The sequence below is a fragment of the Madurella fahalii genome (genome assembly GCF_045866475.1).
Source record: "Madurella fahalii IFM 68171 DNA, scaffold_2, whole genome shotgun sequence".
Lineage (NCBI taxonomy): Eukaryota > Fungi > Ascomycota > Sordariomycetes > Sordariales > Madurella > Madurella fahalii.
In genome coordinates, this window is record NW_027263972.1 from 254,918 (window position 1) to 272,134 (window position 17,217).

At 55.1% G+C, this 17,217-nt stretch overlaps 4 protein-coding genes across 4 annotated transcripts; 1 reads left to right on the top strand and 3 right to left on the bottom strand.

Annotated features, from left to right (window-relative positions):
* Positions 1–1,266: 1,266 nt before the first annotated feature.
* MFIFM68171_02831 (uncharacterized protein) lies at positions 1,267–3,090 on the bottom strand (the record flags this gene model as incomplete). Its single annotated transcript, XM_071058253.1, has 2 exons — positions 1,267–1,386; positions 1,441–3,090. The coding sequence occupies 2 exons, from the start codon at positions 3,088–3,090 to the stop codon at positions 1,267–1,269; spliced, it is 1,770 nt and encodes a 589-aa protein (XP_070914354.1).
* Positions 3,091–4,514: 1,424 nt separating this feature from the next.
* On the bottom strand, positions 4,515–11,790 carry MFIFM68171_02832 (uncharacterized protein; the record flags this gene model as incomplete). Its single annotated transcript, XM_071058254.1, has 6 exons — positions 4,515–6,538; positions 6,621–7,523; positions 7,585–8,303; positions 8,363–8,699; positions 8,780–10,225; positions 10,287–11,790. 6 exons carry the CDS (start codon positions 11,788–11,790, stop codon positions 4,515–4,517), a joined length of 6,933 nt encoding a protein of 2,310 aa, XP_070914355.1.
* Positions 11,791–13,601: 1,811 nt separating this feature from the next.
* MFIFM68171_02833 (uncharacterized protein) lies at positions 13,602–15,005 on the top strand (the record flags this gene model as incomplete). Its single annotated transcript, XM_071058255.1, has 2 exons — positions 13,602–13,860; positions 13,930–15,005. The coding sequence occupies 2 exons, from the start codon at positions 13,602–13,604 to the stop codon at positions 15,003–15,005; spliced, it is 1,335 nt and encodes a 444-aa protein (XP_070914356.1).
* A 418-nt stretch (positions 15,006–15,423) lies between these two features.
* Positions 15,424–16,919, bottom strand: MFIFM68171_02834 (uncharacterized protein; the record flags this gene model as incomplete). Its single annotated transcript, XM_071058256.1, has 3 exons — positions 15,424–16,178; positions 16,254–16,627; positions 16,738–16,919. The coding sequence occupies 3 exons, from the start codon at positions 16,917–16,919 to the stop codon at positions 15,424–15,426; spliced, it is 1,311 nt and encodes a 436-aa protein (XP_070914357.1).
* Positions 16,920–17,217: the final 298 nt, after the last annotated feature.

Sequence of the window (17,217 nt, forward strand, 5' to 3'; positions counted from 1 at the left end):
GGATTACAGAGGCACAGAAACGGAAACAAAAGCAGATCAGAATCAACGGAAAGAGGACCCAAGGATAACGGTGTGTACCTTAGATTATACTTTCGGGGTGTCTTTGGAGCACCTCGGTACGTAGTGTTGAGAAAGCAGGGGCTGTGTCATCGGTCAGGGGAATCAAGCCACCGAAGCAGTGCTGCCCTATAAGGCTGCTAGTGTGCAGGGGAGCCGACCGGGCTGTTCCACGCCGGGGCTGGAATCGGGCCTGTGGAGCCCCGGAGGCGGGCAAGCCTGTCGAGAAGGGGCCCCACGTCTTTCCATAATGCCAAACGGATTCGCAAAACAGCCATTCTAAGGATTAAAATGGTGTATCGGAAATGATGAGGTGGGGAGGCTGAAAACCGGCTATTCGATGTGGCCATGCGTGGCTCAAGATGGAGGGGAAAGGGAACAGGACTCGCCTCCCTCTCCGTAAATTCCCCGTCTTATTTATGCTTCTAAGATACCGCAGCACTAGGAACCCCCTACACGGATCCTGTCATACTCCTTGCCCGAGCCGATCCTACCCATAGCGTCCGCCCGCCGACCCACGATTCCAGGTCCAAGCATCTGATGGTTCCCGAATCGACACGAGATACCCGGACCAACGAGGAGGTTTCGCGTTGCCTTCGCCCACTTCACCGCTCCCGCCATCCCCTGTTATGAGCAAGTACCGACCAAGCGACCGGACTGAGACGAACCAAGATGAGTTGCCGATCAACCCGGCCAATCGAAAAGACCAAGATCACCGCAATCTCCAATCTCTTCCATATGATAGTGTCGAGATAGAACAGCCCAAAATCACCGTTCGGTTCATGCCAAGCGCTAACAGGGGGCACAGTTGCGTAATGGAGGCAAACGAACTTTTACCACTTCCCTTACTCTCGGACAAGACGAGTAGATTCGATCAAGACTTCACGAGGCGTAGCAAATACACCGAAGATGGTAAGTGCCAGGATGTGGAGTCTCGCTATCCATCTTTTCACAGGGGACTTTTGAGTATCCCCGATTGGAGAATCACGGGCGATGTTTGCGCATTTTCCTGGTTGCTGGGGGAATTAGGCTAGGTTGGTGTGCAGTACGGCGAGCATGTCATCGTGGTACAAAAAATGATGCTCCAAGCACATGTATTGGGTCCCCCTAAACCGGTCTATTGCAGGATTGTCTATGCAAAATTTCCTGTTTCCCCTTTCCCCGCTTGTCCCTTTGGTAGAAGTCTATGCGATAGATAAGGCACCCACCTTAGCGGGGCCGTCGGAAAGGGTGTGCTTCAGTGTTCAAGACGAAGTCGTCAAGACTGATGACATCCGGGGGCGAGAAGATCAAGTAAAAATACTTGAGCGTTTCCGCCAGAAAGAAACTCTGCAAGCGGCTGTCAGCAATGCTATGAAACGTGGCGCCACTGGATCGCCTTACCTCCATAGAGTCCATCTTGTCCGTCTCCCCGTCAACCGTTACGTCGGAAATCGCCGAGTTGGCGAGCGGTGTCTTGGTCGCCTTCATAACCGACTCAAACATGGCCCAGGCCACATCCCGTAGATCTTCCTTGCCCGTCATCCGGTACAAGAGGAACACGCTCTCAATGGCCTCGGGTCGGAGGATGTAGCGGGTATCGCGGGCATTTCTGAAACCTTTGGCCAGCTGCTTATCGCCATCCCTCTGCCACCGCTCCTCGTCCCACGGACAGGGCCCATCAATTGAGTCGCACGGGATGAGATTGAAGACTTCGGGCATCAGGCCGGTCGGGAAGGACTTGTATGCCCACACACAGCCCCGCGCCAGGCGCTCGCCGATAGCGACGTGCTCCGGGATGTCGAACAGCTTACCGCCAAGGCCAAACATGCCACCGGCAAAGCAGGACAGATGCTGGCCATTGGGCACGCGGTCGACGCCGTCCGGGCGCGCATACGCATCGCCGACGAAGAGGATATCGTACTTCTTTTGTTCCTCTTCCGGCAACATGGGCCGGAAAAGGAGATGTTCGGTAACGGCTTTCATGGCGGCGCGGTGCATCTTCTCGTAGTTTGGCAATCGACCTCCAAGCAGGGCCGCCATCTTCGGCAGGTACTCATAGAGCGAGTCAGCAAGGGCGCCAATGCTGAAGCTGGTCTCGGTGTCGACGGTCTCGGCACGGAAATTGATCATCTTCGGCCACAGACCAGGTAGCTTCGACTCGTCCTGGGTCCGCTCGAGGAAGTCGGTGATGCGGCTGATGGCGTCGTAGAACTTGGCGTCGCCTGTTAGCTGAGCAAGCCGGGTGAACTCGAGCGACAGCGAGCAAGGCGCTGCCGAGGGTTCGCTGGTGCCCGCCACTTGGTACCCCTTTTTGGCGTCCTCAAAGTCGAACCAGAATCCCGGGAAACGGTTAGGAGTGTCAAACGCCATATAGAGCATGTTCCCCAATTCTTGTGCCTTTTCCAGCAACGCGGGTTCGCCGCTTAGGTCGTAGGCGCTGATGAGGCCGCCGAGATGGCGGATCGTGGTCTCGAAGAGGTTGAGGCTGGTGTCGGACGTGTCGGCCCAGTCCAGCTGAGCTGCAGCCGCAGCCGCGGTATAAAACTCCTCCCGCAGGTCCATGATCCAGAGGGTATCGAGCGCGTCCACTAATGTCGCGGCGAAACCACCAAATGTGGTCTTTCCTCCGCCGCTCACGGGCGCCAGCTCGTCCCGCAGCCATGCGTGCTTCTTATAGCTCTCCCAGCTCCGAATGAATGCGTCCCGAACAGCCTGCTGCCGGCTTTTGGTAGTCGCGTCGTGCACGTATCGGGAGAAATCGTGTTGGACGGGATGTAGCTGTTTCGGCGCGCCGGTGGGCAACGGGCGGATCGACGAGACGGGGTGGTGCTGGGTGACCGACGTCCAGTCGAAGCTGCTTGGTCTGAACCGAACCTTTCGACCTGTTTCTTCGGGTAACGGTCGAAGCGGATCCTGACGTGTCCCCAAGGGCTCGAGTATGAACACCACGAACAGAAACACGGCGACGGCCAGGAGCAGCCGGACGATGCGGCGGTCCAGGACCGCCCTGCGCCGTCGGTATCGCCAGGGCCAGCCTTTCGTATAACTCATGTCACGGCGGCACAAGACGCTGTCGGCATCGGCTGCAAGATAATGTCGCAATTGCCGGGCAGCAATTGCACTTTTTGTTAGGTTTTGGGTGTCATGGAAAGGGGCCGCTGCGATGGCAATTGCTGGAGCGAGTACATTCGGAAAGTCTTTTCCGTCGGACCAGGCGGCAAAACCCTAGCGGCACCATAGTATCCCCGCAGCCGAGGGCAGGCCGATTACCTGATGTCCAAGGTCTTGCTGATACCATGTCCGCTGCGACTGGCTTGCGCCCCGGAATGATCTCTTAGACTTGTAACTTCTCGTAGTCTGCCGGCGTCGGTGATGAGTTGTGTTTGTACCGTTCATGGTAGGATGGTACAGTACTGCACTGGACGTTGGTGGTGTCTGCAGGCTCATTAGGCCTCGCCCTAACGGCTTGATGCGCTCAGCGATTCCGGGGCTCCCTGATCCCTGCACTTCCATTTTCTACACAAAAAAGCCACCGTAACATAGGGCAGCCGCCATTGCCTGGCAAAGGCAGCCATCATCACGATGAATTGCCCGCGTACGGCATTGGGACATTGATCCCTAACCTCGATTCATACGGGCCGGGTCCATTCTTTGTCATTGCCACCAAAACAGCCAGTACCTACCAGCTATTCGGCGGCCAGACAGGTGCACATTTCAGCCACTGTTATTAGCCCCACTCTCCGGGGACCAACATGTCCTGCCAATACCTACTACGCCTCCGTTAACTTTAATGAGTTCAAGGATTAGGCAACGGGGGCCGGGCCACCAACGGAAAGAAGGCGCTGCATATCGTAGCCGACATTCCGCAGGATGTGCCAGGCTCGATGCCGGATGGCGGCGGGGCCGCCGAACTGAGCGAATACCACGCGTCTCCAGAACTGCAAGGCCAGCCCATACCTTAATGGCGTGAGATCACAAGAGGGCTTAACTTATGAACCAGGTGCCGGTGACACGCCTCGGGGATACGGATCCGGGACGGATTCCCTATAGATGATCTGCGCCCACCCGGGCTGTAGTATCACATTGCGTGCATGGGAGGATAATAATTTGGCAGGCCAGCCCTTCCCCCATGACAATACATCGGTCGTATGGACTAAGTGCTCTTTATTTGGCGCCGGTCTATCCTGGGGAATCGGAGAGTAACGTAACAAATGGAGTCTCTCTAGTCTATCTTATACTGAGGAACTGTGCCGTGTTACAAAAACTGTGGTGCATTGATGGTGAGAGGCAAGATTGAGGCATAAAGGGGTGGTCAAAGATTTGCCTCTGTTCAGCTAACCCCCTAACGATGCTGCCCTTAAATCCCGACGTCGGCTCGTAGTATACGTTAACACTCTCACCGACCTAGTACGACAAAAAGACATGATTGTCACAGGCATCTACTATCAGCAACTTCTAAGCTGGACACTCGAGCTTCACAACCCCAATTGCCCATCGCTCATCCAATGCGACCCGCCAGCACACCGATAGCCACCTTGTTGTTTGATCCAGTTATATCCCATCGGACACACACCCATTTCTTTCAACCTTTTCTTCATTGCTTCTTCTCTCTCCCTCCGCCTCTTCTCCTCCAACAAACGCGTAATAATCTTCTCCCTAGCCGCCGCCGTCGCTTTTCGGGCCGCCTCTTCCAGCCGCCGATACTCTTCCTCGCGCTCCTCTTCGGCCCGCCGGTCTCGCTGTAACTGCTCCCAAACCTCTTCACTCACACCAACGTCACGTTGAGCATAGCCTGAGCCGTAGCCGGTATCGAGCTGAGCTGCGGTATCGAGCTGAGCTGCGGTATCGAGCTGAGCTGCGGTATCGAGCTGAGCTGCGGTCTCGCGAGGGGGCTCGGGAGTCTCGCCCACTTCATCTGGCTCCTCTTGAATCCGGGTTTGAGATGTGGGGGCTCTGGTAGCGACACTAGGAGGTGCTGATGGGGATTCCGGTGGTGGAAACTGCTGCTTTGGGACGCCAAGGAGATCTAGTAGCGGAGATTTGGCAGAGTTGGCGCGGGACTCACGTTCGCTCCACATGGCGTGGAGTTCCTCGATAATACTACCCTCGGTGAGCGCAAGACGACCCCTGCCAAGACCTCCTTTATCCTTGAGAATCGTGTTAAAGATTCCCTTGGCCAGGCACTGGACGTCACGCGCACTGGCCCAGCTTTCTTGTGCGATCAACTTTTCGAACTCGGTCACCAAGGTCCGCCCGAACTGCGCCGTTGGTTCCTCCAGGCAAGTAAGGTCCAGCTCTATAGCCTTGGCCTTCAGCACCTCCTGCTGCTTCTGCAACAGACTACCCATCAAAGACACACATTCTTCCGCCGTGAGTGCCCGGAAGTTAATCACGGCCGGGAAACGCGAGGTCAAGCCCGAGTTGACAGACATCAGGCGGTTGATGTCGGCTTCGTACCCAGCCAGAATGATGATCAGCTTCTTAAAGTACCTACCCTTGGTCACCGAGTCGACCAGCTCGTCCATGGCTTCCTTGGCGAAATGTCCCTCAGCCAGACGGTAGGCCTCGTCGATAAAGAGCACTCTGCCAAGGGCTTTATCCAGAAGCTGTTGCACCTTCGGCCCGGTGTGTCCGACGTACTGACCGATCAAGTCCGTCGCGGAGCACTCGACCACCTCGGCGGTCGCGAGGAAGCCCATGTCGTAAAAGACCTTGCCCATCTTCTTGGCCGTTGTCGTCTTGCCCGTGCCGGGAGGGCCACGGAACAAGAAGTTGAAAGGGATGTTCTCCTTTGGGTCCATGTCCAGAACCTTTAGCGTGCGCACCGTGTCTTGGTAGCCTTCGAGCAGTGACACGGTTTCCTCACAGCCGACGGTTCCCTCGAACAATTCCCGAATGTTGGATTCTGACCTCTCGGCTCGGTCAAAGTTCTCATCAAAGTCTGCCGCTTCCAGCAAGCTGGCGGACTTTGCCTGTTGTTTTGAGAACCGCAATTGATGGCGGGCCTTGGCATCATTGAGGAGAATGTCGATTTCTCCTGCGTTTCCAAAGTTGGGTCGGTTGCGAGCCCGCTTCAACATCTCCATTGCCACGCCGATTCCCTGGTCAGTAGCCTGATATACTTGATCTTTGAGCTTGAGATCCAAGATCTGGCGGAGCTCCACATCGGAAAGATCGTCAAAGGTGAACCCAGAGGCGATGGGAAAGCGACGGCTCAATCCGGGGTTGACGTTCTGGAACATCCTCTCCATCTGGTCCTTGTACCCGAGCAAGAGCACGCACCGGTCATCGCCCGGCACGCTTTGCACTTCCGCCACAATCGTATCAATCACGGCCGTTTTGTATATGTCCGAACCCGATCCCTGACCGCCGCCGTAGAGCCCGTAAGCTTCATCAATGACGAGAACCTTCCCCACCGTTGCCGCGAGGATGCCCTTTGTTTGCTGCTCTGACTGGCCCAATGCCGCACCAACAAAGTCGGACGGGTTCTTCACGACCACTATGAACACGTCAGTACACGGAAAAAGAAAAAAAAAAAAAAAAAAAAAAAAGGAAACCGGATATTTGCTGGTGAAGCTTACCTTCCCCTTTTGACAACAATCCGAGAGACACCAGGATCTCTCCGTACAGTTTCGCCACCGTAGTCTTGCCTGTACCAGGATTTCCAAGAAAGACTTTGTTCAATGTGTATTGGATCGGCGGCTCCTCCGCGAGTTCCCGAAGGTAGTTCTGCTGGATGCTGTCGACGAGGGACCGAACGGCTTCCTTGACGGCACCAAGACCAATCATGCCTTGCAACTTCTTCCAAGCGTTGCATTTTGTGAGTGCCTCGGCTGGCTCCGGGCCGATCAGGTCCTCCTTGGTGAAAAATAGATCGTCTGGCCTGGATCCACTCTTCCGCGCTCGTCGGATCCGGTCCGCTTGTCTCCTGGAGATGATGTCCAGGGCGTTCTCAACTGATCGCGCATTGCCGAAGCCCTCTTTTCCGCGGCCTCGTCCAATCCGTCGGGAAACGATGCGGCAATACAAGCCCTTTAGCCCATCCTCACAGTCCATCGCATTGTTGTACTTCTTGTTGATCTTCAGCTCAAGAATCCGGAGGAGCTCGTCGTCTGTATAATCCGCAAAGCCCATTTCAACAGGGAAGCGGCTGGGAAGTCCTGGATTATGAGCGAAGAAGCTTTCCATCTGTTTGTTGTATCCGGCGAGGACAAATGCGACCTTGCCCCTAAGGTTCTCAACCTCGGCGAGCAAATAGTCCAGCACACCCCCGCCGCCTGGGTTGTTGCCGGAAGTCAGCTGATAAGCCTCATCGATGAACAACACACCCCCCCCGCTGTTGAGGATCTCGTCGAGGATCTTTTTGCAACCCGAGACCCCCATGTTCGCTAGCCCTGCCCCGGTGGTTTCTTTGAAGCAAGAACCGGGGATCACGCACAGCTCCGTAAGGAACTGGGCGTACAAACGAGCCACGGTGGTTTTACCTATGGAAGAGTTAGCCCTGCTTTGGCTTGAAAGATGATGAGAGAAGAGCGGGACACGGACCAGTTCCTGGATTTCCCAACATTGAGCAACTGAACCGCTCGGACGCCATGGAGATATTCTGCCGCAACGCAGTGTCGACTTTGGATTTGAGAGTCAGGAACGCTTGCTTAACGTCCTCTAACCCAATCATCTTCATCAACTCATCCATCGGCTTGCTCTGCGCGTTTTCGTACTGTTTCTGGAACTCCCAGTCTGCCTTGGCGTCGTCAAATACAGACTCGTGGGCCGTCGCGCTGCCTGCTGCTTCTTTTGCCCGTTGTGACGCCTTGGCTTGGGCCTTCTCCGCTGCTTGGGCAGCCTGCTGCGCTCTTAGTCGGTTCCGCTCCGTCAGTTTCGCCTCGGCTTCTTTCAAGGCGGCAAGTTCCGAGCGATGCTCTTGGAGAGTCTTTTTCCGAAGTTCCTCGTCGGTTTTGTACTTGTTGATGCGGCGTTGGTGTTCAAGCTCATCCTGAATCTCTCGAAGCTTGCGGGTGTACTCTTCCTCCCTGCAGCGCCGTTCTTCCTCGAGCTGTAGGTCACGCTTGGCTTTGCGTTCCATTTCCTTGTCCTCTTGGATGCACTTCAGACAGCCGTCCCTTTGCTTGCCACAGCGGACCTTTGTTCTGTGCTGCCGGTCGCATAGCTTGTCGACAAGTTGGTTACACTCGGTCCGGCTGTGATTGACTACACGGTGGCAGCGCGATCTACACTTGTGCACACCGCATTTCAGCGGCATTTCACTGCGGGGTGGAGTTAGCCAATGTCTCGCGCTGCTCAAAAGTGCTGAAATTGTACACACCATGGCTCAGTGCATCCGCCATCTGGGCATGACTTGTCAAAGTCAATCGGCTCTTTGAGCAATGCCGTCTTTTCAGGGTGCTTGCCGCACTTGACCGGAAGACCATCGTAGAGGTGACCGCGGTCCTTTAGCAGATCGAAAAATGGATGCCAAGTAGATTTCCCCTTTTTGCTTCTCATGAAAGTGTCCATATTGCCGATTAGGACGATGCAATTGCGGGCTCGCGTGATGAGGACATTGAGTCGCTCGGGGGCGGACATAAAGCCGATATCCCCAGACTCGTTGCTACGGGTCAGAGACACAATCACGATGTCACTCTCTTCGCCTTGGTAGTTGTCTGTAGCAAAATTGTTAGCATGATTACGGCCAGCACGGTCCCCAAGAAAAGAAAGAGAAGGAAAAAGGGGAAAGTCAGACCTATTGTTGATATGCGCAGGGTTTTCTTGTCAAGCTTTGCAGCAGCTTCGCTTATCAAGCCCGCCCGGATCATCTCAGCCTTGTCCATCTCGCTCAGTGTGGGATCGTGCTTGTTCTTGCTTAAGAGATCCTTTAGGACGCGAAGCTGGCCCAAGTATGGAGTCAAGACCACGATTTGATCTGGTGCATAGCCTTGCTGGCCGAAGTACTTGACGCAGCGTAAGACCATCTCCGCCTCGAACGTGTTCTTCTTGCTCTCTTTCATTCCCGGATCCCGGCGATCCCGAAGCTGATTATCCGAGTCCTCCTGTTTCCCATGGTTCACGAATACAACGCGGTCCTGAAGGCCGTGGATATGAGGCCGCCCACGGGTTTTGGGGCTATCGAGCAAGTCAGGATATGTGAGTCTCCGGGCAAATACAGATATCTCGGGGACCATCCGGTGTTGCTTGTGTAGTGTCGCATGGCGCGCTCCTTGATTGATCAGACGCTCAAAGAGGGAGCGGTTCAGGTCAAACCCGTCGCCTTTCTCCACGGAGAGGGCGTAGTTGTTGATCTTGGGACGAAGTTGCTTGTGGTCACCGATCATGACCAGTTGCTTAACCGTCGCCGCCAGAGCCGTCAGTATGTGACTTTCCAGAATCTCTCCAGCTTCCTCGACCAGGATAACGTCTGGTTTGGCCGCTCGAATCAAGCGAGCGTATTTGGCTGCGCCAGTGGTGGTGCAGCCGATGATCTTCTTTTGAAGAAGGATCTGAGCATCTGACTCGCCGAATTGAACCTCGATCTTCCCTTGCAGATCATCGACCTCACGACTAAGGGCTTGGATGTCCCCCAACTGCTCCTCGGCTAAGGATTTGAGCCATTTCTGAACATGCTCCTGTCGCGCGGCGCGTGGCATATCCCATACGGCTCTGGCATTCGCGGGAATGTCCTTCTCAAAGATACCGGGACCCTCGCCCTTGATCCATCTCTGATAGAGATAGTCGGGGCCAACTTCCTTCCCTCGTTTACCTGCACGTGCCCAACCGCTGTTGTCGGTGGGAACTCGAAGCGCGTCGAAGAACTGTGTGCCGTCGTTAGAAAATTCCAAGTGCTCCGAAATGTCATCCCATTTAATTGACATGGCGATGTAGGTCTGAAAGGCCTCCTTGAGTCTCTGCCCTGCTTCTGCGGTATTGAGCTTCAGCTCGTTGATTATGTTCCAAGCATCTCGGGAGCGACGGTACTGTCCTTTTTGTTCCGATAAGAGGAGAGGAATGGTTGTGGGAGTGCATTTGCTCTTGGAGCCGATACGGACCATTGATGAACCCGGGATACCAGCCTTGAGCAAGTCCCCCATAAATTGGTCCAGGGCGTGATTGGTGTAGCTGAGCACTAGGATTCGTAGACCGGCCGCGAAGAGGCAACGAGCGATTTGCGCTCCAATGAAGGACTTTCCGGTGCCTTAATTATGACGTTAGAGCTTGCGCAGCGCAAAAGAGAACAAGGTATGAGGCTGTATTACCTGGAGGTCCTTGTACCAGGCTCACTTGGCTTCCCAGGGCGAGGAGTAGAGCAGCAAGCTGGGACTCGTCAACCTCGACTTTGCGTCCCGACGTTGTCTCCAGTGGTACAACGCCCGAAGCCCCAACACTCCGGCCGGCGCGTTCGAGTTTGGCAACAAGAGACCGTAGCATTGGTGGTACCTCAAACTCAGCGATCGAGGCACTGGTGGGGTTGACTAGAAGGTCGAGGAGGGGCACATCGGTTATCCGTTGCAAGCCCAACAAGACAGGCTCGTAAGCAAAGACCGGGGTTCCCACCAAGATGAACTGGACAGATTCTTTCCCCCAAAGAGTGAGAGCGAGGAGGGCGCTTCGTAGGCCATGGTCATCGGTAAACTGAAGAGAAACGATTGGGGGGGACTTGGCAAGGTTGTCGACATCGCGGTCAACAAAGGCGAAACCGAAGATTTCTTTGCCGCGGCAGAGGACGCCAAACGACTGGTGCTTTAATAAGTTCGGTTGGTCTTGCAGATACTTTTTCCTGGTGGAAGGCTGCAGATTCCGGAGGAAGGGGAGGCCAACATAGCAATGGACCAGGAGAGTGCACTTTTTGTACCTCCCCGTTGTCTCGTCACCGATGTCAATCCCGAAAGGGACGAGTCCGCCCAAAACCAGCGACGTCCGTTTTCCCTTTTTGCTTCCGGCGGCAACTTGAATGTCTTCACGGAGTTCGGCCAGCATGTCTTCTCTCAGCATCCTGAATTGATTGTCGAGATGGGCCCTGGGCCGCATCTCCTCGGTGGTGTCGACGATTTCCTGAGCTGTCTGGTAGAAGGGCACCTGCGTGGAAAGAAACTCGTCAGTCGTCGGATAGATGCGGACGCGGCGGAAGTCGCTAAAGTCGTTGTCATGACGGCCTCCAGGCCCGGCGGAATCGCCACCCGGCTCGCCAGAACACCGGATCCGGACCACCTTCTGGAGCTTGTACCCCAATTCGCGGGTTGCATGATCTTGAGATTTCAAGAACTGGTGGCTATCGGAAACGGATTTGACGAGACCGGTCACGTCCAACTTGGTACCCGGAGGAAGCGAGATGAGCTCGAGCGCCAGCCACGCAAAAGCGTAGAGGCCGTGGTCCGGAATCTGGCGGGCGTTGAACAGACTGACGAGGTTGTTCAACACGGTTGGCGGGTTGGCAATAACAAAGAGCACCCGCCCAAGAAGTTGACCGTCGACAAGAGCCTTCACACCGGGGTCCGCTAGGTATCGCAAGAATGGGAGGGTGTGTGAGAGAAGGAATGAGTTGGAGACGTCGGCGCGAATTGCGTCTCTGACGGCATCGAGGCCAGATGCGCTGGAGACCAGCATCTCGACACATTGGGTGGGGGATGGTTGGGCCCTAATGGCCTCCATGAACAACTGGGCGTTCTGAGGAGTCCGGACAGGACGGTTGCCGGCAATGGTCTCTTTGAACAAGCCTCGAAGACGACCAGCCCTGCGAGAAGGGTCCTGCATCGATGCCATTCTTGATTCCGCAGGACGTCAGATGGTGGATGTGACTCGAAGCTCTTCAGCTTCCTGATGATTGTTTGCAAAAGTAAAGCACTGCAGTTACGTGTGCAGAAGCTACAATTCGAGGGGTCACTTGTCAGTCACTGACGGCGGAAGTCACCATTTGTATGGAGACCATCCTTATCCCTACCGTCCATAAGATGCCTTATGCGGCCGGGCGCCGTTGTATGACCCCGATACCAGCCCGGGAAGCCCCGGGTTACTCAACAGCAAACGCTGACACTGTCAGCGAATCACAGCATGGCTGTAGGCCTCAGCGCATAAATGTGCAGCAGCTGCCTGAGACTTGGCCGCCGTAAAACAACCCCATACGAATGAAATTAGACGTAGATGTCTGTGGCTGGGGTTTTGGGCTGCAGCGCGCAACAAGGGAAGGACAAGAAGGTACCTTACCTACCGTTGTGCACTGGGCTGAGATCCAAACGCGCACTCGTGGCTCTGAGTCGCCCGGCACCTGCAAACACAGCAAGCCGGGCCCAGCCTCTCTGAGGCCCCGAACCATTAACCGTTCATCCCGTTGCAACCGCTGCTGATGAAATAAACCGTTAGAGACAAACCAAAGCTAGAATAGGTAGGTCTTTACATACAAACACGAGCAACCAACGAATAGCATACACAGGACTCCATTCGCTGATTCGCACACCCAACGGGTTTCCAGGGATAAACAGAAATGGACTGTTAATCACGGGAGGTCCTTGATAGTAGAATTGACATGCCTAGTATTCCAATGCACCGTTAGACTCGGTCATGGTCTTCGTCGATCCAGCTGCTCGTCAATCTCGTTTGCACACCGCGTCCCAGCGAAATCTCTGCTGGCAATGATACCGAGGTCAATGACCAATAAAGAGAAACGGATAAGGAGATCGTAAGAGATATTAAAGAGATAACAGATAACAATCGTAAGGATGAAAAAGGCGGAAGAAGAACGAAGAATTCCACTGCAAGGGGTACCTTCTACAAGACAGATCCCAAGAGTCGGGGAAAGCGAACTCATCCTGGAAGTTGAGGGCATAGGTTAATTACCTATACAACATTGCGATGTGCTTAAACCTCGACACAGTTGGTAATCAACTGGCCCAGCCGGTGCTGATGGGAACGTAGGTAAGGTAGGTAGGTACCTTACCTAAGGTGGTGGGTAATCACTTCACCCTACCTACCGTACAGTAGCTTTCCAAGGCTCATTTGTCCGCCGACGAATCAAGCCTAGGCCGCGCTGCAACTTGCCAAATCAGATAGCGGCGCCTTGCAATCACCGTCGAGCGTCGGGCCTCAGCACAGATTGTCCAATTGCAACAGATTTGCGGAGATGAATTCATGCAAACACACCTCGCCAGAGTCGACGCCCACGTCTCCCGTTTCACAAATTCTCTGACTGATGGTGATCATGCATGTTCGTGGTATTCCGAGAGCCAACCGTTCGCCCTGGTATCTGCGGGTTAGAGCCTGACCCGCCATTTGCCCAAAGAAACATGAAACTACAATCAACTACAAATGCTTCTGGGCTGGACCACACATATCTCACTGCTGTGTAACGCACAAGGCATCCCGGCCAGCGGGGTCGCAGTAGGCCTCACCAGAGAGGCCACGCAAGGGCGACTCAACCACGATGGATAATTATAACTGAATGTTTCTCTAGTTGCTTTTGCCTTTTCATCAAATTCTTTAGACAACCGGGTAACGCGCGGTACCCCCAACTCGCCGAGATACCTCCACATCTAAACGTATTCGGTTTAAATACATCTAGTCTGGCCCCGGCCATTAGCATGTCATCCAACCGGCCACCAACGTCTCGGCCGTGGTATAACAAACGGACTCGGGACGGAACTGCACACCGTGTGGAAGAATCCACCACGCCGTCGCCTCCCCCTCCCCTCGGTGATGTTCTTCGAACGCTTCAGATGGGGGACCTCGCAGGTCAAGCAAGGGAATTTGCAGACACGGCCAAGATTCGCCATGTCCAAATAGTCACATCGTACAACTGGGTAGACAACAAGGCTTCCGAGCCGACAATCCTAGTTCCAGGTATGGAAAGTCGATGAAAACCGCACCATTCCTTCTCACCGGCCGGTCATCCAATAACATTACCTCCAGGCAAACCACCCCTCTGGACGCCCCAAACCGTCCCTTCACGCCTCAAGGAAGACAACGGCTCGTATTTCCGCGACAAGAATGCGGCACGCTATCCCAAGCATCCCATGGAGCCCGCCGTGATTGCCTCTCTCAATTCAGATGCTGCCATTCCCGCCAAGGTTGACATGGTCGCCTGTGGAAGCACCCTAGGAAACCTCCTGCGTTTCGTCCGGGGCCAGGACAAGCCGTTCCGCATTCTCGCATACAAAGTGCGAGATACCGTCTTCCTCGTCCGGCGTGAGAACTCCCCCACAGAGCTGATCCCCGGCGTCCGCGGGTTCGGCCACACCTTTCCAGAGACCAATACGACATGGGAGTCCGACGTGAGGGGATCCGCCTCGCACCAGCGCGTAGTGCGCTACACCTTTGGCGGGATGAGGCTGCTTGTGCGGTTCGAAGCAGACGGGTACATCGATGAGAAGAATCCACCCGTCCCCGGGAGTGCACCGGTCGCAAAACCCCCATCGGTGGATGTCGATGACCTTGCCTCGTCCTTCGCCGGCAACACCATCTCCCCAAGCCCCGCCTCACCTCCTCCCGACACCGCCCTGAAAATCATCTCCACCACCGGCCCGGTAATCCCACAGTCCTCCGTATTCGACCTCAAAACCCGGTCCATTTACACTCGCTCCAAAAAGGACCACCTCGCTGACGAACTCCCTCGGCTGTGGGTGACCCAAATCCCCACTTTCATCTTGGCGTTCCACACCCAAGGCCTCTTCGCCAAGCAGGACATTGAGATCAAGGACGTCAGGGAGGAGGTGAAGAGGTGGGAAGAGGAGCATTCCGCCAAGCTGGAAAAGCTGGCCGCCTTGCTGTCGTGGATCAAGGAGCTGGTAGGGAGTGGGGAGGTTGGCGGGAAGGTCGAGATTTGTTATCGAGGACAGGATGCGGGAGTTTTGGAAGCGAGGAGACAGCTTGCGGACGCTGGTGAGGTGTTATCTGATGGGATGAGGAAGCGGTGGGAGCGGGGAGCGGCGATGGCTAGCGAGGAAGAGGAACTTGAAGGGCTTGTGGCGGAAGGAGGGAAGAGTTGAGACGAGCGTGAAAGGAATGGGACTCGCCTGGGCAAAATTGTCCATTACCCCTAAGGTGGGTACCAGGTTTGGCGGTGTTAGGTAGAAACTGGCTCTTGAGCAGTAACAATCTTCCTGACTGTGGGGGCGTGCTGAGATTCTTCTATATTCCTTCAGTTACCGGTGCGGGAGAAGGCTGCTCGGTCGGCCGTATTGGTGATTCGGGAGAAAGGGCAAAAGGACGGCTGAGAAGATATCTAGCCGTCTTAACTAATTACTAACAGGATTACTGTATCGCAGTCAAGTTCTTTTCCTAAGAGCAGAGGGAGACACTGTTCTTCCAGCCTCACTTAATCGAGGGTGAGTCTCAGACCGTTGTAGACAATCGATGAAGTAGGCCCGTGTAAATGACGTTGGCTGACGATATGTTACCGTCAAGTCATATTACTCTCGTCAAGCCCACGCCGACCTTAGCGATCCGACTCGCAGCCATGCTCACGGTTGAAGCTACGAGCAGTACACCAGCCCATACAATCAGTCCAACCCAATTCTCACGGGTGCCAAGGATCGCGCCAGCAATCGGATTACCGATCAGGACACCAACTCCCACAAATGCGAGCGTCATACCCAGCCGCGTGCCGATTTTGGACTTGTCGGCGCTCAGGTTGACCACGGCGGCAGCAGGCAGGCCCATGAATGCGCCAGCGGCGAAGCCAAACAGTACGCTAACGACGATGATAGCTGGCGCTGTCCGGACGGCTAGCAGGCAGAACGTTAGGACGGCACTCGCCAGAGCAACGGCCGTCTGCACGTTGATGGAGCCAACCTTGTCGGCGTAGTAACTGGGGATCAGCCGGCCAGGCAACGAGCTCGCATTGATCGTGACCAGCAGATAGTCGGCCTGCGATGACGATACGCTGGTCTCGCCCAGCGCAAATAGCTGGATGTAGTTGAAGACGACGTACAAGCCCATGAACCCGAAGAAGAGGCCCAGATTGAGCAGAATATACGGCACGTCCCGGAAGGCAGAGCGGTCGACCAAGCTGCGGGGCACTCGGGAAGGGGTCCTGGATTTCATCGCCGTTGCTGCTACGACCGAGGTTACTAGAAGGAAGAAGGCCAACACGCGGACCGCCCATCCGAAACCGATGCGCGACTGCATTTGGGTTAAGACAATGGGAAATATGATACCACCTAGCCCATGGTCTCAGCTACTCGTCTTTGAGTTTCAGAGCAAAATAAAGGGTCCAAGAACGAATAAGCACATACCGAAAGCGCTGCCGGTAGATGATACGCCATTTGCTAGAGCCATGCTGTCATGGAAGTACTGGGAGACGACAGCGGGCGCCGGCAAATACAGACAGCCGAACCCGAGACCCGACATGACAGCCTGGGTGAGGAATACCTGCCAATAATTGGAAGATATGCTGGTAAGGAACATGCCGAGCACGAGCAATACCGAGCCGGTCCACAGGAGCGACTTAAGGTAGCCTCTATCGAAGATGGGGCCGGCTACGATAGACACCAGGAACAGCAAGAAGGCTTGCGTAGAGCCAATCCATGCGATGCTGGACGCGGTATGGGACCGGAGGAAGTGCAGCTGGTAGAACGTCTGAAACACTCCAAATGCATTCATTAGGCCCCTGTTCGGTTTGGTGGTCATGATTAGCATGCAACTCGGGTTGCGCCATCATTGCTGTGGCTGAGTGCCTGGGCGGGGGGGCCGGGGTGGGGGGGGTTGGGTTTCGCTGACCAAGTATTCAGGTTCAGACAGAAGGCACCCAAGACTTGCAGCCATGCAAAGAGGTCTTCCTTCAGCCGCGGTGCAGCTTCAACATGGCCGCTGCTGACACCGGTTCCGTCTCCTCCGCTCTCGGCACTGTGAGGGATCGGCGGGGTGCTCTCAGAAATTGCAAAGTCTCGCTTGTCCTCCATGTTGTGCGGCGAGATGTGGTCACAGAAGGGCGGGCTACGGCCTTGGTCTGTCCAGCTTTTAACAGAACCTGGGCCGGCCCTGGTCAGTGTGAGTCTCGTTGGTGCCCGCTCGGAAGTGGGATTGTTGTTGGTTTGAGCAGAACTGCCCTTATCCATTACCACCTTCTGTTTTTGCGACTCATTGCAACCCTGCCTAAGGTACCCATATTAGGTAGGGTGCAAGTACCGTGCCTAAGGTACCTTAAAGGTAGGTAGTATCTTGTGTAGGGGATTAATTACACTACAACCGCAGATTAAC